The following is a 19247-nucleotide window of genomic DNA, read 5'->3' as shown; positions in this document are numbered from 1 at the left end:
CAAACTGGAATTGGCATCCCTATCTCCTTCTCCCCCAAAAGCCAACCTACCCATTTCTGCCCCTCTGTCTTCAGCTTTCCATCTCCTTTCCCCCTGCATCTTCTACTGAGGAAAACTATGGTCTTTCTCCACAGTGGGGACTAAAGCAGTTTACATTATTCTCTACTCCTTTTTATCCACACAACCCTATGAGGTAGGTTAGGCTGAAATCACCAAGTGAGCTTCCACGGCAAGATGGGGATCTAAACCTGGGTCTCGCAAACTCTACTCTGAAGCTCTGACCATTATACTACGCTGAGTTTCATAGAGTGGCAGCTGTTGAACAGTAGCAAGCCGCCAGGCCTAGTTGAATCATGCAAGTCAGGTGGTATCAAGTCACCCAGAGGGTGCTGTTAGGCCTATATATATGGTATTTCTGCACTTGTGTATGTATGTGTGTGTGTGTGTGTGTGCGCGCGCTCATGCTTGAAAGTCATAGCGACCTCTGGCGACTCCTATTGGGGCACGGAGGACATTCAAAGAAGTGGCTTGGTAGCCTGCCTCTGGCCTCCTGGCTCTGGTATTCTCTGGATGTCTCCCATCCAAATACTTGCCAGGGTTGGCCCTGCTTAGTTTCTGAGATCTGATGAGATTGGGCTTGCCTGGGCTATCCAGGTCAGGGCCTGTTTTGTTCTTATATTGTTTTGAAAATTTACTCTGTACTGTATTTATTTCTCCTCAGTTCCATTTTAACCAAGAGAATGTCTAAAATTAAGTCCGGAATAGGAAGAATTGCATTTTGTTTCCACTTTCAGGATCTTCAGTTCATTTGTTTGTTTTCCTCTCCTCTGTTACATTGATGTGCACATATGCATTCATAAAACACTGCAACAAAACTGTGTTGATGTGATTGCATATATGTTTGCATTAAAAGATGTGCTGCATCAAAATGATATCTTGTACAGAGATTTGCTAATGTGAACATGCACTCCTGTGTATTGGTAAAGAAACTAACAATTTCGATATCTTCATAGGCCCAATTAGATCAAGGTTGCTTTTTTGTGGTTTTATCAATGCGCGCAAATACATATGTCTATGGATAAGATACTGCACACACGCAAAAAAGTTTATGTGATCATACATCAATAAACATGCAGGAGGGGAAAATAAATGAACCCAAGAAGCTGAAAACTGCATACACAGAGTTCTATATAGTAAAAAAAAAATGCAGTTGTGGAAGATTCTTAAACTACTTCCATTTGACTTTGGAAACCTGACAACTCACAACTGTAATATCCATGCAGGAATGCAGAATTTTCAACACTATAAGGATTTTTAAGGGTGTAGGTATGAATTTACCAGCCTATTACTTTGGTGCAAAATAATGGTAGCAGAGGTCAAAGCCAAGTGTAAGAAATGATGACGTATCTGGATTCTTTATTGTTTTTCGGAAATATAAAAATGAAATAGAAGCATGGTATGTTTTGCAAGATGTCAACCTCTGTTTATGATACCGTTTAAAACATTTCAAAAGTATGGTCAGGATCATACATTTTGCTCAAAGACCTGTGTTCACTCATACATTTTAATGGGTTTTTGAATAAACCCATTAAATAAGCGACTTGGAAGTAGTAAACAGCAAAAAACCCCTGACAAGTTATTTATTTTTAAAAGACAGTCTTTCAGAAAAACATCCCAAGGTGTCCCCTGTTTTTATGAGGAATTGAAGAAAGCCAAATGCTTGGTGTTGTGGCTTTTTCTTTCCTATATTTATATAATGAACTAGTTCTGTGAAAGGTGCTGTCTTTGCAAGAGGTCATATATAAATGCAATGCATCTTCCTGGAATTTGATATTACCATTTATGATTATATGTATATTCATGTATTCCAACAACAGATATTTGGATTTTATCTTCTATTGCACAAAACTCTTATTCTTTTAATTTTAAATCAGTGTAGTGGGACTTCAGGAGCTGCGGTGGCTCAAGTGGTTAAGATGCTGAACTGCAGGCTGTGGAAGGTCAGTAGTTCAGCGGTTCAAGACCCAGGTGCCGCAAGACAGGGTGAGCTCCTGTCTCTAGTTCCAGCTCCTGCCAACCTAGCAGTTCGAAAGCAAGAAATTGCAAGTAGATAAATAGGTACCACTTCGGTGGGAAGGTAACAGCGTTCCGTGCGCCTTGGTGTTTAGTCATGCCGGCCACATGATCACGGAAACGTCTTCGGACAGCGCTGGCTCTTCAGCTTTGAAACGGAGATGAGCACCGCAACCCTAGAGTCGGATTCGACTGGCTTTCGAGCAAGGGAACCTTTACCTTTACCTTTAGTGGGACTTCAGTGTCAGGAATCTCACTGCCTTACAGCCATGATAGCTTCTTATGTTATAGTAAATATTTTTAAAGTCCAGATATTGGGTTATAAAACCCTAGAAATGAATGCATATCAAATACCTAAAGGTATAGAATGACATTGTGTAATTGCATGTAATCATTCCTTTTCTTTTATTCCCTTAGAAGCTCATTGATTAACAGGTTTTGAGCAGCAAAAGATTCTCATTCCTCATTTTTTGGATGCAAGGGCTAGGACTGAAATGAATTTTGCTATTGCCAGAGTAATTTTAGGATCCTTTTCACTAAGCAAAGGAGCCAGAGTTTCCAGGGTGTAAGGGAATGACTGACCAATTAGAGGCTTAATATATTGATTTCTTATATTATGAAAAAACCTACATTCAAGCAAAACTATTAAGTCCATAAGGGCAAATTCTACCGGAATAAGGCCTGTTCAGAAACCTCTCCTGTAGAACCATTGAGGGTATAATATTCAATCTCACAAATAATGGGATAGTAAGATAGCACACATGGGGGGGTTTAACGATTTTGGGGAAAGAGACCAAAAGACACTGGTGAGCAAACTCTGCAGGCTCTTAAGATCAAACTGCAGTAATCAAATTCTAGGACACACTTTTTGATAAAAGAAAATGGTTTGAATTTGCCCATATCAGAAATATGATTAGCCAACATTCCAACTAATGTCAATTTCTCGAGGGCTTTTATCCAAATTGATTTGTGAGTATTCTGTTTCAGAGTGGGTAGCAAGGCATCTTCAGCACAGAAAGTTTTAGTCTCAGTTTGAAGGCACAGAGCTGTGCTCTTGCTTCCAGAAATATTTGTCCAAATTCTGCCCACAATATAACATTTGATACACAACAGGGGATATTCAGTATTTTTCTTTAAAAATGGCCAGAGGTTTATCAATATGATCAGAGATAGCTTTGATCCAAATAGCTAAGCCACTTTCAAGTTGAAGGTTTGCACAGCTCAGTAATGTATTTCTCCCCCCTTATTATTGAAAAACCTATTTATAGTGTTTGCACATGGTTTTGCTTTGTTGAATGCTGTTGTAAGTTGAAGGGTCCAAGATAAATCTGCTGAGAACAGTATCTCAAATAGGAGAAGGCCTTAACCTGATCAATATTGGGCCCATTGATTGACCATTGAACTGGTTTCCATTTTGTGGTCTTGGTAAAAACTAAAATATTAGATTTCAGTTAATTAATCCCCAAGCTTTTTCAGGGCCAGTAACTAGAGAAGGATTGCAAGGCCCTTTGCAGGCCAGTCCTGGTTCAAGGCAAAATAAAAGCATCATCCACATAGAGCAAGACAGGGACCCAAGTCTCAGGCTTTTTTGGGGGTGGCAGCAATCATCAAAGATTGATGCTAAATCATTTAGATATAAAGAGAATAAAGAAGGTACCAACAAACATCCTTGTCATACCCCCTTTCTCAAGTTAAATAAATTTGTTAATTCCCTTTCTACCCACTGCGTACTTGGGCATTTGAGCCCAAATATAGTTGCTGGATAAGTCCTAGGAGCCTTTTGTCCATAGTAGTTGGATTAAGTTGAAATAGTCCAGCCACTGAATAGGAGGAATAGGGAGACTTGTTTTGATTAATTGTTAAATACTAAGGAAAAAATATAAATATATATATTAGTCCTGACCTTTATGTAGATTACTGGCCTGAGAAATTAGAGCCTACTGGCAATCAATTATTGGACTTTTAATGGCAGGATAGGAATCTAAGTAGCTTGGAGCCAGCAGCACTGGGAACTGTAAAAAACAGCTGGTAGCATATACCTAGGTGTAGCAGTACTAGCTCCGCCAGTGGTCTGAGGTTAACAAAGACCACTAGATGTGGCGATGACAGGGCAAGGGATCCCAGTGCTCATGGGGAGGGGAAAGTATAGTGGTGGGACCAGGCATGGTGATAAAGGAAGGGGACGGAGAAGCAGAGTTGCTCAGCCTCCTTCCAGCCTGTGTTCCATCCCAAAGGTTGCTGGCAGTGGGGCTAGAATGGATGACTTCCCTCCGACATTAGTGTTGTGTAATGCCAGGTCTATAAATAATAAGACCACGGTCCTGCAGGACTTCCTACTCGAGCCGAAAGTAGACCTGGCGTGCTTGACTGAGACCTGGGTGTGACAGGGGGAGACAGTAGCTCTCTCCCAGCTAGCGCCTCCTGGGTTCTCAGTCCTTCACCAATCACGGACTGGGGGTGGGGGGAGAAGTGGCTCTATTCATTCAGGAGGCTTACTCCTTCAGGGTGCTCCTGCTGCTGAAGATCACGGGCATAGAGTGTGCCGGCCTAGTCTGGGAGGCTGGGGAGAGTTTGGCGATCTGGTTGGTGTACTGACCACCCAACGCACCGGCCAATAGCTTGCCATCCCTGATGGAGGCTGTATCAGGCTGGGCATTGGAACATCCTAAACTGATAGTCTTGGGTGATTTCAATGTCCATGCTGATGATGTGACCTCCACTCAGGCAGCGGACCTAGTGTCATCCATGGCGGTACTGGGACTCTCCCAATATGTAATGACTCCCACTCACCGGGCTGGGCACATGCTCAATTTGATGTTCGTGATAGGGATTACAGGGGACTGGATTACTGCTTCGCCAGTGCCATGGTCAAACCACCATGCCCTGAGGGCCCATCGGAATGTTCCACCCCGACCCTGTTTGGGCGGCGAGCATATTTTAGCTCGCCTGTGGAGCCAAATAGACCCAATGTGGCTTCAGATGACTCTATGGGATCTGATGCCCCCTGGCGGTTTGTTAGATGAGCTTGTAGAGGACTGGCACAGTCGACTCTCTGCAGCCATCAATGAGATCGCTCCCCAATGCCCTCTGCACCCTCGCTGTAAGCCTGCACTTTGGTATACCCAGGAGTTGCAGCTGATGAAGTGAAGACTAAGATGGCTAGAGAGACAGTGGCGGCATGCCTGTGACGAAGCTTCAAGAACATCCTATAGGACGTTTATGAGATCCTATGAGATGGCAGTTAAAGCTGTGAAGAAAGAGTACTACGCAGCTTCTGTTGCGTCTGTGAGCTCATGCCCAGCAAAATTGTTTAGAATTATTCAGTCCATAATGACACTGCCACAAAGCAGGTCAAATGTTAGGGAACTGGATATTGGCTGTGAGGCATTTGCGAGCTACTTCACAGACAAAGTCTTGTCGCTCTGCTGTGACCTACCTGCCACACTTGAGACAGTGAGTGAACTCAAGGCCCCTTGCACGTCTCCTAGTCCGATTCTGGATCATTTCAGTCCTCTCAGCCTAGAGGAAGTCGACAAATTGCTCTTGACTGTACACCCCACCACGTGTCTCCTTGATCTGTGCCCATCATGGCTAGTGAAAGCCAGTCGCGATGGGTTCAGGGGTGCCCTAAGGGAGATCATTAACAGGTCCCTCTCAGAGGGCCTGTTCCCTGGGACACTTAAGGAGGCAGTGGTTTGTCCCCTCTTAAAAAAAATCCCTGGATCTGGCCAAATTGGACAACTATTGGCCGGTTTCCAACTTGCCCTATTTGGGCAAGCTAATTGAGAGGGCCGTGGCAGTCCAGTTACAGAGCTTTTTGGATGATGCTTCCATTTTAGTCCCCTTCCAGTCTGGCTTTCGCCCAGGCCATGGGACAGAGACTGCCCTGGTCGCCCTCATGGATGACCTCTGGAGGCATCTGGATTGAGGCGGATGGACAGTGCTGTTGCTGTTAGACCTGTTGGCAGCATTGGACACAGTCAATCATCAGCTACTGATCCACCACCTCACCAACATGGGGGTTCAGAGGCTTGCCTTGCAATGGCTCGCATCCTTCCTTCAAGGTCGGGGACAAAGGGTGGCACTAGGGGAACAGCTGTCCTGTAGGCAGGGGTCATTTCATAGAAAAAGAGCTAGGGGAACTCATTAGCATAGCTCATTAGCATATGCCACACCCCCTGATATCAGGGGCCCGGCGGTGGACCTGCAAGGCCAGCGGGAGTGCGAGGAAGCCCCGCCAAGGCCCACCCTGGCCCCAGGCAGGCAGGGGTGGGGAGAGGCGGGGAGGAAGCAACTTACCCTCCCTCTTCTCCTGCCTACTCCTGGGTGAATGAGGGCTGGAAGCGGGGCAGCCGGAAGCAGGGGGCGGGGCTTCGTCATGTGCCCCACCCCCTGCAGCCCCCCGGGGGAACTGCGTTCCCCCGCGTTCCCCCTCGAAATGACCTCTGCCTGTAGGCATCCACTGGTATGTGGAGTGCCTCAGGGGGCAGTACTTTCCCTGATGCTGTTCAACATCTATATGTGCCCGCTTGCCCAGACTGCATGGAGTCATGGGTTGGGGTGTCACCAATATGCGGATGACAGCCAGCTCTATCTGTTTTTGGGTGGCCAGTCTGACTCTAACCCAGAAGACCTAGACTGGGCATTACAAGCTGTGGCTTGTTGGCTTAGACTGAGTCGACTGAAACTGAATCTGACAAGTCCTGTGCCTGAGTTGGGGTGGTCTGAGGGTAGGGATCCCACTCCCGACCTTTGATGGGGCGCAGCTGGTGCCAGCATCGGAGGTTTAGAGTTTGGGAGTGCTCCTGGATGCCTCTCTAACAATGGAGGCCCAGGTAGCAGCCACTGCCAAGTCAGCCTTTTATCACCTTCGGCTGATTAGGCAGTTGGTTCCCTTCCTCAAACGCAATGACTTGACAACAGTGATCCATGGTCACCTCGACGTTAGACTACTGTAACACTCTCTACGTGGGGCTGCCCTTGTCTCAAACCCAGAAGCTGCAACTAGTGCAAAATGCTGCAGCCAGGCTGTTGATGGGTCTTTCCATGCGGGAACACACCCAGCCTGTGCTGAAACCACTGCACTGGCTGCCAATAGTGTACCGGATTCACTTCAAGGTGTGCTGGTTTTGACCTTTAAAGCCCTCTACGGTCAGGGTTCAGCATACCTAAGGGATCGCCTTTCCCCATATGTTCCCCAGAGAGCACTGCGTTCAGGGGCCCAAAACCGGCTGACCCTCCCAGATCCCAAGGATGCCAAGTTGGTGACAAGCAGGGCCAGGGCCTTCTCAGTAGCGGCTCCGCACTGGTGGAATGAGATCCCGGAAGAGATCAGGGCCCTGTGGGACCTTTTACAGTTCTGCAGGGCCTGCAAGATGGAGCTCTTCCACCAGGCGTTCAATTAGGAACCGCATGTGACATCCGAGAAGAGACTCTGTGTCCTGGCTTTACCATCTCTAGCCCGCGTCGCTAGGTAAATAAGGAGATCAACGAAGCATGTGGGAACATCATTATGACTGTCACCCATGGAGTATGGTTCCATCTGAAATTACCGCTCATGCACTTTATTTGAAAACTGTACCAGCACTTTAGGAAAGTGGATTTATGGATTTTAGGATAACCGACCTGTTTTGGCATGATGAATTTTATGATAGATTTTAATTGTACTTTTATGCCTGTGTAAGCCATCCTGAGCATGCCTTGGTGGGAAGGGCGGGGTATAAATCAAATAAATAAATAAATAAATAAATAAGTGTATTCCACAATTTGGGGCAATGTATAGAATTAATGCCCCCCCCCCTAAGGTCAATAATGCCTGCATATAATTGCCCTGCCTTAAATGATGTTTAAGGGAGAGTGTGGTGATGAAGGATTTATAAAATTCACCCGTGAACCCGTCTAGGCCTGGAGACGTATTGTTCTTAAGAGATTTAATGGCCTGTTCCAATCCCTTCTCATCTATAGGCTGTTCTAAGAAATTTTTGTGGGTTTCTAACAATGCCTTGAAAGATAAATTGGAATCTAGAAAGTTCTGTATAGAGTCTGGAGTGGGCTCCGTGAATCTATAGAGATCTGAATATTATTGTTCGAAAAGGTTTGTGATTTCCTTTGTGGATTTGCAGAGTTTACCTTTGGAATTCTTTACACATTTGATGCCAAAATTTGAATCCTTTTTTTTTGCACTTTCCATACCAGAAGACGTGAGGATTTCGGACTCTTATAACATAACGAAGGCCTTGTCTTATTTTATCTGTCTCTATTAGTTCAAGTTTTTTTTTCATTCTTCTAAGAGTGATGTATAGATTTTTTTCGCTACACGTTTTCTTGTGTAGTTTTTCCAAATTAGAAATTTTATCAATCAGAGCTTGATTATAAGCCGCTGAGATAGACAGAATCTTACCACTCAGCGTGGCCTTCAGAACGTCCCATACTACTGTCAAAGGAACCTCACCAGTTCAATTATGCTTCAAGAATTCCTGGATTTCCTTATGAATTGCTTGTTTAAATTTTTTATCATTTAATAAAGTATTATTGAATCTCCATGTAAAGTTTTTATCACTAGGATCTGGATCTTTAAGATTGGAAGAGACTGGGGCATGGTCAGACAGTCTATTTAAGCCTATCTCTGCCGATTGAAGTTTGAGTAATGATGCTAACATAAGGATATAATCTATCCTTGTGTGGGTCTGATGTCTAAATGAAAAATAAGAATAATCACACTCACCGGGGTGAAGAACTCTCCAGGTGCCCACTAGTGCAAACTTTTGGATGACTTTTTGGAGACCGGTTTGTGAGGACCTATTTTTAGCTTGTCTTTGTTTGAGAGTTTTACAAAGGAAGGACCTATCCAAATCACTGTCCATCAAATAGTTAAGATCCATGCCAATAATTATTGGTCCATTTTGGAAGTCCCTCAAATCCCTCAATGTTTCCTTGATAAACTGCAATTAGTCAGAGTTTGGGGCGTAAATGGTTGCAAGGGTTACCAACTCTACATTCAGGGATTGCAGCAGGGAGTAACTGCTATCTAGGTCTTCTGCCGAATATAACATGTTGTGGTGATGTACTTGGATTGTCCATGAAGGAGTCCATCTGAATTTGATTCCAACCTCATTTAATTTGGATGTAATCAGTTTGAGGGATCTCCGCATTTAAAGCTGTGCAGCAGGTAGGTCTGGGAAAACCTAGACGGTGATTTCATTGTAACCAAGGCTGCCGTGCTCTCTAGATATCTGCAGCATTTTCCACTTTATGCGAAGGTCTGCAAGCTGAATTATTATGTCCCTGGGTCCTCTCACTCGGTTATTTTGAAGTGACCAAATTCTGAATGCATTAATGATGTGAGGCTCAACGCCTTCTTCCAGCTGGAGGGCGTTTGCTAGCCACGTAGCAACAAATATGGGTAGTTCAGTGGGGCCTTCCACTTTCTCTGGGAAGCCCCTCAGCTTCAGGTTGTGGTCTCGCAGCCTGTTTTCCAATAGGAAAATACGATCTGTGGCCCGTTTCTCGTGTTTCTGGAGGGCTTGGATGTTATTTTGATTAGCTATGCCTGTCTGCAGGGCCATCTCTGCCGTCTGCGCCATGTCCTGCATCACCTTAGACAGAGCCTCTAGTTGGCCCGCTAGGGGTCTCATGATTACATTTATATTTTCTAAAATGTCTGTTTTGAATGCCACTAAGCCAGGGCTTCTTGTGAAGTTACTTCAGTAACAGAGCCAGCTGCCATGTTGCTTGCTGTAACTGCTGCCTGAAGAGATTTCTTAACAGCTTCTCCCGTGTTCAGGTAAGCTGTTAGAGGCTTAGAAATTACTGGATGTGGTCTAACTTCAGATCCACCAGCCTTACCCATACTCTGCAATGTAAAAATCTGGACTTGTCTTTAGTTATTGAGCTGGTCAGGGAGGTTAGGGACAGAGCCAGTCTTTCACGTATCTGCCATAACGGCCGTCACCATGGCAACCCCTCATAGTCATATGCTGAAGAACCCCGCCTAAAGCCTATCTGCTCATGCCCCAATATGGACTCTGATTCCATCCAATCCAAAAGTTTCTTGAGTAGAGAAGCAGAATATAACTTTCCCAAAAAGGAAAGTAGGCTAATTTATTTATTTATTAAACTTATACCCTGCCCTCCCAGCAATAGCCAGTTCAGGGTGGCTTCCAAAAATTCAAAACAACAATAAATAATATAGTAATCATAAAATTATAAAACAATACAACAAATCAGTATTAAAAACTGCTAACCAATACAATTCAGATGTCATTAACAATAATAATTTAACAAGACGGCATTCAGCTTCAAAACCTTTCAAGTGGTCAGTCACAATCCAATATCGTGTGGCTGGCTCAGGCTGCTTAAGGCTCTAGGGGCAGGGTTTTCTCCCCGGGGTGGCTCCTAATTAAAGGCCTGGTGGAACAACTCCATCTTGCAGGCCCTGCAGAACTGCATAATTGGTCAATAGCAGGATGGGTCCACTTTAGACCCCTTTTAAAATATTGGGACAATAATCAAATATCTCTATAAATTAGGCATTTGCCCACTTGAATTAATTTGAGTAAAAATTGGGGCCAGGACTGTGGCCCACCATTGTGGATCAGCCTTGAATAATTCATCAGGAATTAGATCAGAGCCAAGGGCTCATGCAAGTTATACAATCAGTTGGAAACTAAGATTGACTGCAGAACCCTGTTAACTGAGGTGTTACAAAGAATGGAACCCATTATAGTTCAACCATTTTCACTAGAGTTACAGGTCCAGTGTAATCAACAAACTTTATTTTGATCTTGGGAGAGAGATAAGCTTTGTGCTGGAACAGAATAGTGTTCCAAAGAGAAGTCTGTAGAAAAAGAGACTGGGAGATGATCACTTCCCATAAAATTACCAACTTTTAAATGCTGAAAGTGGGAAAGACATTCAAGTGGAGTCAGAATGTAATCTATTTTGCTGGCTCCTCTGGGGCTCACATAAGTAAAATCACTAGCTCCATCAACCTCTAAGTAACCGTTCAATGGAATAAAATTTCTCTGGAACATATTTAGCCAACTCTAAACCACCACTGTTTATTACAGCATCTTTAGATTTTCTGTTGTGCAAAGCAGGGCTGAGAAATTCACCATTATCAGGATCGAATAATTTGGAGAAAATAGTAGTAACTGCCAAACCTTGCTTTGAAATCATCTGCTAATACTAGAGATCACCAGGAGATCACAAGATCCAATATTTAAACTTGATGAAATTAAACAAGCCCGTACCCTATCGCCCTTGGTCTGATGGACACTCTCTGGAAAAAAGTGAAGTAACCAGAAAAAATAGCTTCATCCATTAACCAAGCCTCCTGAAGGAGTAAAACATCAAAGGAGACCATAAACACTTCAGTATTCTTTCAGCACACTCTCAAGACCTAGCCAACTATATTCCAATGTAAGATATGGAGTCTACAAGTCCCAGGTAGTCAATTTTTGTTGTTGGGGGGGGGGGGTCTGGTACTGACTGCTTGGGGATATTTCCCAGATTAATTATAATTCATGGCTCAAGAGGAATAGGAATTTTCTCTCTTGTCGGGCTTAGATCATGTGGCTTCTTACTGGCCAAGGGAACGGTGAGTACATCTGAAGGTCTAGCTAAAGATTGATTTTTATTCTTGTCAGGAGACCTGTATGGAACTGCTAATGATAACTCTTTATCCCTTTATCCTTTAAAAATAATTTAGAGCATTTTTATATTGATGCCCACACTGAGAGTGACCATTTCCTTCTAGTCCTCTCAATTACCCCCCAGATACACCTTCAACCTGATCTGGCCCCTACAGTTAATGATTTATCTTCTGAGTCCCTCCCTAGATCTATTTGGTCACGTAACCATACCAAGAGAGTCCAGCTATTAGTTACCGAGCAAGCGATTATCGACCTGCGCTCCTCTCTTTTGACTTCTTCAAACCCCACTGAAGCCGTATCTTCATATGATAATTTAGTCTTCACCTTTATTTCCCTACTCAACCCTGCTCCCATTTTGCCCTCCAGACACAAACCCAAGTATAACACATGGTACAACAGAGAATGTTTGTGTTTGAAGTCCACTCTCCATTCCATTTATCACCATTATCAGAGCCAAAAAAAGTCTTCCTTACCGAAGGTATACTTCACTGTTAAACAACAGCTGCCAGACTTAGTCAAAGCCAAGAAGCTCCAGTTTGCCAGGGACCAGTGGGAACTATTGATCAGGGCATCCAGGTCAAATGATTGTGGAAAATTTTGGGCCCTAATTTTTGGCACTTCTCGGGGAAAATTAATTTCATCACCATCAATTCCCTCCCATACCTAGTTTTCATATTTCTTAAGCCTTTTTAATGAAATTGGTGCAAGTTTCCCCAAACCCACAGAATGTGATTCCCCTGAGTGGCCACCTATGTCCCCTGAGGATATTATTACCTTGATCACTTATCTCAAACAAAAAAGAGCCCCTTGTCCTGATGCAGTCTCCCCAGAACTACTGAAGTCTCACCCAGAATGGTGGGCACCTCCTTTGGCTGCTTTATTTTCCTTAATAAATAACACTAGAATAATGCCAAAGTCATGGACAAACACAATCATGGCCCTATTTTTAAAAAGATCCTTCCTCTCCCGAAAATTATAGACCAATCAGCCTTTTATCAGTAGTTGGCAAACTTTATGCCGAACACCTTCTAATTAAACTAGATGGATGGATGACCATAACATTCTAGGACCAGAACAAATAGGGTTTTGTCAGGGAAAATCCACTCTGGACCACTGTGCAGTACTATCACACCTTGTTACTAAATACAGTGGAAAACCAAGCAATAAGCTTTTCGCTGCCTTTTTAGACCTTAAGGCAGTGTTTGATTCTTATAGGACAAGATGGCTAGAATGAATATAGATCCCAGACTGCTTTTTTAAATAAAAAACCTATATACACATACCAGTTGTCAGGTTAAATTCAATCTACAGGGAAATCTAACCCCCAAAATACCTATTCGCAAAGGTGTAAAACAGGGTTGCATCCTTGCCCCTTCACTTTTTAATTTGTTTCTAAACACCTGGCTCCATCATTATTTGAAATTGATGGACATGTTCCCAAAATTGGCCAACACCATATCCCAGTTCTTTTATATGCAGATGACGCTGTTTTACTCTCATGTTCTCGAATTGGACTGAGTTGTCTTTTACACCAATGCTTGACCTACTGTAACAACAACAGGTTAACTTTGAATTATGGGAAAACAAAGATCCTAGTTTTTTCCAAATCCTGGAAATAGTTCACATGGACAATCCAGGGAAACCCATTGAGCAGGTCTTGGGGATCAATTTCTACTACAATGGGAGCTGGGTTACTCACCACAAATGTGCTACTTCTCTAGCAAGAAACAGTGCTGAGGCCATCGCCCGCTTTTTCTACTTGAGAGGCAATAGATATGTCCCAATGGCCTTAAAAGCCTTCAATACAAAATCTACTTCACAATTTCTGTATGGCACTCCCATTTGGATAAGCACAATTAACCAATCAGCAGAGGGTTTACAAACCTTTTTTTTTTTGCAGAAAATCCTTGGACTCCCTAATTGTGTCCCATATGCTGCAATCTGTCTTGAAACTGGCCAGATGCTGCTGGAAACTTGGACCTGGCTTCTGACCATCAAATTCTGGCTGCGCTTTCTGTTTAATCCTGACCCAAATTCCTTTACCTTTTTAATGGCCAGTTTGGTGTAGTGGTTAAGTGTGCGGTCTCTAATCTGGGAGAGCCGGGTTTGATTCCCCACTCCTCCACTTGCACCTGGCTGGATGACCTTGGGCAATTCATAACTCTGGCACAGCTGTTCTTGAAAAAGAGCAGTTTCTGTCAAGAGTTCTCTCAGCCCCACCTACCTCACAGGGTGTCTGTTGTGGGGAGGGGAAGGGAAAGGAGTTTGTAAGCCGCTCTGAGACACCTTTGGGTAGTGAAGGGCGGGGTATAAATCCAATCTCTCTCTCTCTCTCCCTCTCTCTCTCTCTCTCTCTCTCTCTCTCTCATGCTGACAAATCATTATGAACCTAATTGACTGAAATTAGTCCCCCCAAAAATTAGATCCTTAGGAATACATCTAGACCTGCTTATCATCTGCCTCCACAATATTTTATACAATTAAATGAAGGCTTCTAGATATTCAATTTCAGCACCTGTGAGGCAGCCAGGAAAACCTGTTCCCCAGTTCATCTGGGATTATCCCAACCACTGGGCCAGACAGCTACTTATTTTTGTTCTCTAACTGATCACCATCAAAGAAGGGAATTTATGTTAGCCAGATTTAATGTATTGCCATCGACCATCTTCTCTGGAAGATGCCAAAAAATCCCCTATGAACTTAGGAAATGCCCCTGCAGTCAGGGTGCTATCGAATCCATTTCCCATGTTCTTTTAAATTGTCCATTTTATACTAAGATTCGAGGAAAATTTCTGGACACCCTTCTTTTTACATGGCGTGGTCTTCCTGAGAATATCAAGGTCCAGTTGCTACTCTCTGGGCAAAACGCTTCTATAACTTTTAATGTTGCTTGTTTTCTTCAATCTGTAATTTGAATCAGAGAAACTATTAATTGATCAGTTCTTTTTTGTTGGCTGTTTGACAGCCATACCTTTGATGTATTCCAAAAAAACATGCCAATAAAGGTTGTCTGTCTGTCTGATAACTCTTTTTAATTGGTTAGCTGATTTTGATCCTGATTAATTTGTACTAGTGTATACTGTAATATCTGCAATTGGGCAATTATATTGCCTTGTTCCTCAGAGGGTAAGGAACAAAATGATTGAAGAAGGTTAACATCCGCTAGTCTGGTTTGGTGGTTAAGAGCATGGACTCTAATCTGGGAGAACCAGGTTTGATTCCCCACTCCTCCACATGTAGCTGCTGCTGTGACCTTGGGTCAGTCATAAGTTCTTTCAGAGATGTTCTCTCAAGGGCAGTTCTCAAGAGAACTCTCTCAGCCCCACCTGCTTCAGAGGGTGATTGCTGTGGGGAGGGGAAGGGAAAAGGATCATAAGCCATTCTGAGACTCCTTTGGGTAGTGAAGGGCAGGGTATAAAACCAATACTCTCTTCTCTTCTTCTAAGTCCACTTGATTGTCTCACATGTCAACTTATCTAGTAAATCTGGTTGATCAGCATGGGCCTGCTTAGTTGGTGAAAATTCAATCAGAGCTCTACCAGTACTGAAAGACTGTATTCTCTTAGAATGTGTAATTTTCCTTTCCTTTTTGAACATTAGGGATAGGCATGAACTTTAGCATGAACAATTTTGGCTGGGTCATGGTTAGTGAAGTGGTGGCAGGTCAACCAGCATGCACTTTCCACAAACTTTCAAGCTGTTCATGGAGGTTTGTGCCAATTCATGAATGGATACATTTCCAGACAGACTGTCTCTGCTCAATCAAAATATTGGTCATCATTTTGACAGGCAGAGGTTCAGGAGTGCATAGAATGGCTCCCGTGCAAGCTAGAGACACCAAACTTGTCGGGGATCTCCCCCAGATACTCTTCAACATGCTCCCCAAGTTTGGTAAGGATTGGATTTACAGGGTTCAAGTTCAGCCTGCCAAAGAAGGTGCCACCTGGAAAGTGCTTTCTGGGGAAATGACAGGTAGCACCTTCTTTGGGGGGCTGTAATTCAGACCCCGTAAATCTAATCATCACCAAATTTGGATAGCAGGTAGAGAAGGGTCAGCTGGAGATCATCTGCATGTTTGGTGTCTATAGCTTCCATAGGATCCATTTTACCAGGTCACGAACCTCACAAACTGAACCAGTTAGGTTGGCTGATAAAAGCTAATGATGGTTTGTGGTTTGCAAACTGGGCACACCATGAACCACAAACCAAACCACATTTTCCCGGTTTGTGCTCATCCCTAGTAATAATTTAAACTTTTTGTTTACCAGTTTGGAATAGCCTAAAATATCCTGGTACAGCTATACACATTGGTTTCAATTAGAGAAAGTGAATCATCCACAGATGCCACTGGACTCAATAAAACAAATAAACTTAAATTCTATTGATGTTAAAAGGGCAACTAACCACTTCATATACATTGGGACCATTTGGCAAATATGGACAAAATTTCCCTTACATGAACTGTAGCAAGGATTCAAACCCATTATGCTTTCTAAGAGCTGTTAAAACTTTGCTATTTAAGTTTACCAGAGCTCTTCTTGCCACAGAAGACCAAATCTTCTGGCCAACAAAAACATGTTGTAGATTTATGATACTACAGCAGAACTTCATAATTCCAAGCACAAACATGACAAATAGTTTGTAGACTGATTCCCACTACTTTCCCATTTTGTAGGGAACGTATGTTAAAGATACTAAAGATTCTGTCTTATATCTAGTGAAAAATGGTCTCCATAGTAAACTATTCTCCTTTGCACCTTATGGATATAATCTTATCTGTTTTAAAAGCCTATACACTACAGTCATGTAGAAAGTGATGTTAATGATATTTTCAGACCATTTAATTATAGAATGAATTAACACCAGTGCTATAGTTATTACAGATGATACAATCAGTCTTCTTGATTAATTTCAGAACTCATTCAGAAAATGACAGTACCTCTCTCCCACCTGCTGACTCCTGCACCAGTCCTACAAAAATGGATTTGTCATATAGTAAGACTGCCAAACAGTGCCTAGAGGAAATATCTGGTAAGTAACATGTTAGATTTATTTATGTAAAGCTCTCTGAGTTAGTGCAAAGTCCACATGATTTTGTTGAGCTCTTTGATGTATTGGAGATACACAAAAATGGGCAACTAGGTTGGATTATTTAAATGAGGCAATTAAAATTAATGATTTAAATAATAGCTTAAATAACATGTCTTATCAATTATTTGTTAAAGAGTACATGTTCACATGTTGCTGAAACTATCAAAATATACTGTTTTGAAATGAAACCTGACAGCTACGTTATAAACTACTGCCTTCAGCACTAAAAAATTGTATTTGCATAGAGAAAAGGTGAACAACTGTGAAATCACTGTGGGTTTTTGTGTTATTTGTTTGTTTTGTTTTTTCTCCCTTAGCATGGCAACTGGTGTGAGCTTCAGGGCAGGAACATGGGGTGGGGCATGGCATTGTGTGCACCACTATGTCACTTCAGTTTGGTGTAGTGGTTAAGAGCGGTGAACTCTAATCTGGAGAACCAGGTTTGATTCCCCACTCCTTCACATGAAGCCAGCTGGGTGACCCTGGCCTAGTCACAGTTCTCTCAGAGCTGTTCTCTCAAGAGCAGTTTTCTCAGAGCTCTCTCAGCCTGAGACGGTGTCTGTTGTGGGGAGAGGAAGGGAAGGTGATTGTAAGCCGCTCTGAGACTCCTTCGGGTAGTGAAAAGTGGGGTATAAAAACCAACTCTTCTTTTCTTCTAAAACCATAGATTTTCTGGTGATTCCTAGAGCAATCTTGCATCCCCAGAAGATGACATAGCAGCACACACAGCGCCAGCTTAAAAAAGATTCTCTCACCACTGCTCAGAGCGAAGGTGGGCAACAAGAGCAGGACACCTTTATCATAGTGGCAGGGCCTGGCAGCCCTGCACAAACAGGGTGCCACCACTGCTTCAGCATGTGCTGGGAGATTTTGAGAGTTCCTGGGGAGGGTGGAGTTTGGGGAGTATGTGATAGCACTTTTATCTGATGCAGTACAAATATCCCCTAGTCTTTGTGGGAAAGACCATAGAAATATCGGGATATTCCTGGAGCATTGTCATGGAGGCTATTTTCTGGCCTTTCCCCCTTCCTGTTCCTGAATTTCTTAGTGGCAGGGGAATGGGGCCAAGGGCAGGGGTTTGCCCACTGTGGGTACGCAAATGGCAAGGGTACTGCATCTGAAAACAGAGTTAGGTGTATTGGATTTTGAATTAAGCATGGAGAACTTTTCAGAAGGAGTAAGAGGAGAGGAATGTATCTGTATTTTCACCAAACCACGCATGATTTTTAAACCTCTGAATACCAGTGCTAGAAGAAAACATGAGGGGAAGACCTTGCCCCCTATGCTCTGTTTGTTGGCCTGCAGGTGGACCATAGGTTTGATCCAGCTGGGCTCTTCTTATGTTCATAGGGATTGTTAACTCCTTTAGTTTCAGTAACTCTTAAGGAAATTACCAGAGGGTATACCAGCATAACAGATGTCCTGCTAAAATATCCGTATCATACTTTACAAATATTCAATTATTTAATTTTCATATTTCTGCTTTACTTTGGGTATTATATTATGCTTATCGCAGGTATTATTTACCTAGACACAAGTGTAAAAAAGGATATTTTACCCCTAAGGGTAAATGATGGCAGCCTAAAGCAAGATCATAAGTAAGAGTATACAAGGCTCCAGTCTATTCTTGGGGCAGGTAAAACTTATGAAGTTCACATCCTTCCCAAGTCATTACAGGGCTATAAATATGTATAATTTGTCAAAATTATAAATATAGTGCATGACTTATTTTGCTATATTTATAATGCTTGATTCAGAAGTTATGGATCCCCCCCTTTTTTCTTTTACATAGAAAAGCATACTGAGTTTGAATTAAACATCAACATCATTTTTAAACCTGTTTATGTATTTTAAAAACCCTTATACAGGAATTCCCTAAAAGGAGAACCAGAATGATCAAGAAATTAGAGAAGCTTCCCTATCAAGGAAGAATAAATTGGGTGGAGCTTTTCAGTTTATCTCCTTCCTACATAGTATTAGAAATCAGAGTAACCCAGTCAAATTAATGGGCAGTAAATTTAGGAAAGATAAGGAAAACACTTCTTCATCTGCCACATAGGTACAAACAAAATACCAAACATACCTGTGGTGTTTCGGTTTAACTCTACTCTGTGAAGGCTCCTGGCTCTTCCCCTTTCCTTTGGGTCTAGCAGAGGTTCACATTTCACTGCAGGATGTTTGACTGAATGGACGTTTACACTGGTTTTTATCTACCCTTGGAGATACACATTTAAACTGAAATTTCCCAGAGCTAAACAGCTGGTCTAATCAGGTTTGTCTTTTTGCAGGAACAGGAGTTTCCTAAGCCAGGATTCAAGTGATTATTGTTGCAAGGGATTTTGAATTCTCAGCATGGAACTTCGCAGAAACCAAATTTAGCATGTTTGGCACAATTAAATTTAGGACAACACACACATATGATTCATAATG

At 42.7% G+C, this 19247-nt stretch overlaps 1 protein-coding gene across 1 annotated transcript in view; it reads left to right on the top strand.

The window, feature by feature from the left end:
• Positions 1–19247, top strand: part of NAV3 (neuron navigator 3) — a 289038-nt gene that overhangs the window by 60702 nt on the left and 209089 nt on the right. The window contains 1 exon segment of the mRNA XM_015415209.1: positions 16642–16757. Within this exon segment, the coding sequence (XP_015270695.1) occupies positions 16642–16757 (116 nt within the window).

This window comes from Gekko japonicus, unplaced genomic scaffold, assembly GCF_001447785.1.
Source record: "Gekko japonicus isolate JY-2015 unplaced genomic scaffold, Gekko_japonicus_V1.1 scaffold118, whole genome shotgun sequence".
Taxonomy (NCBI): domain Eukaryota; kingdom Metazoa; phylum Chordata; class Lepidosauria; order Squamata; family Gekkonidae; genus Gekko; species Gekko japonicus.
This window is presented reverse-complemented; position numbering and strand designations above follow the sequence as displayed.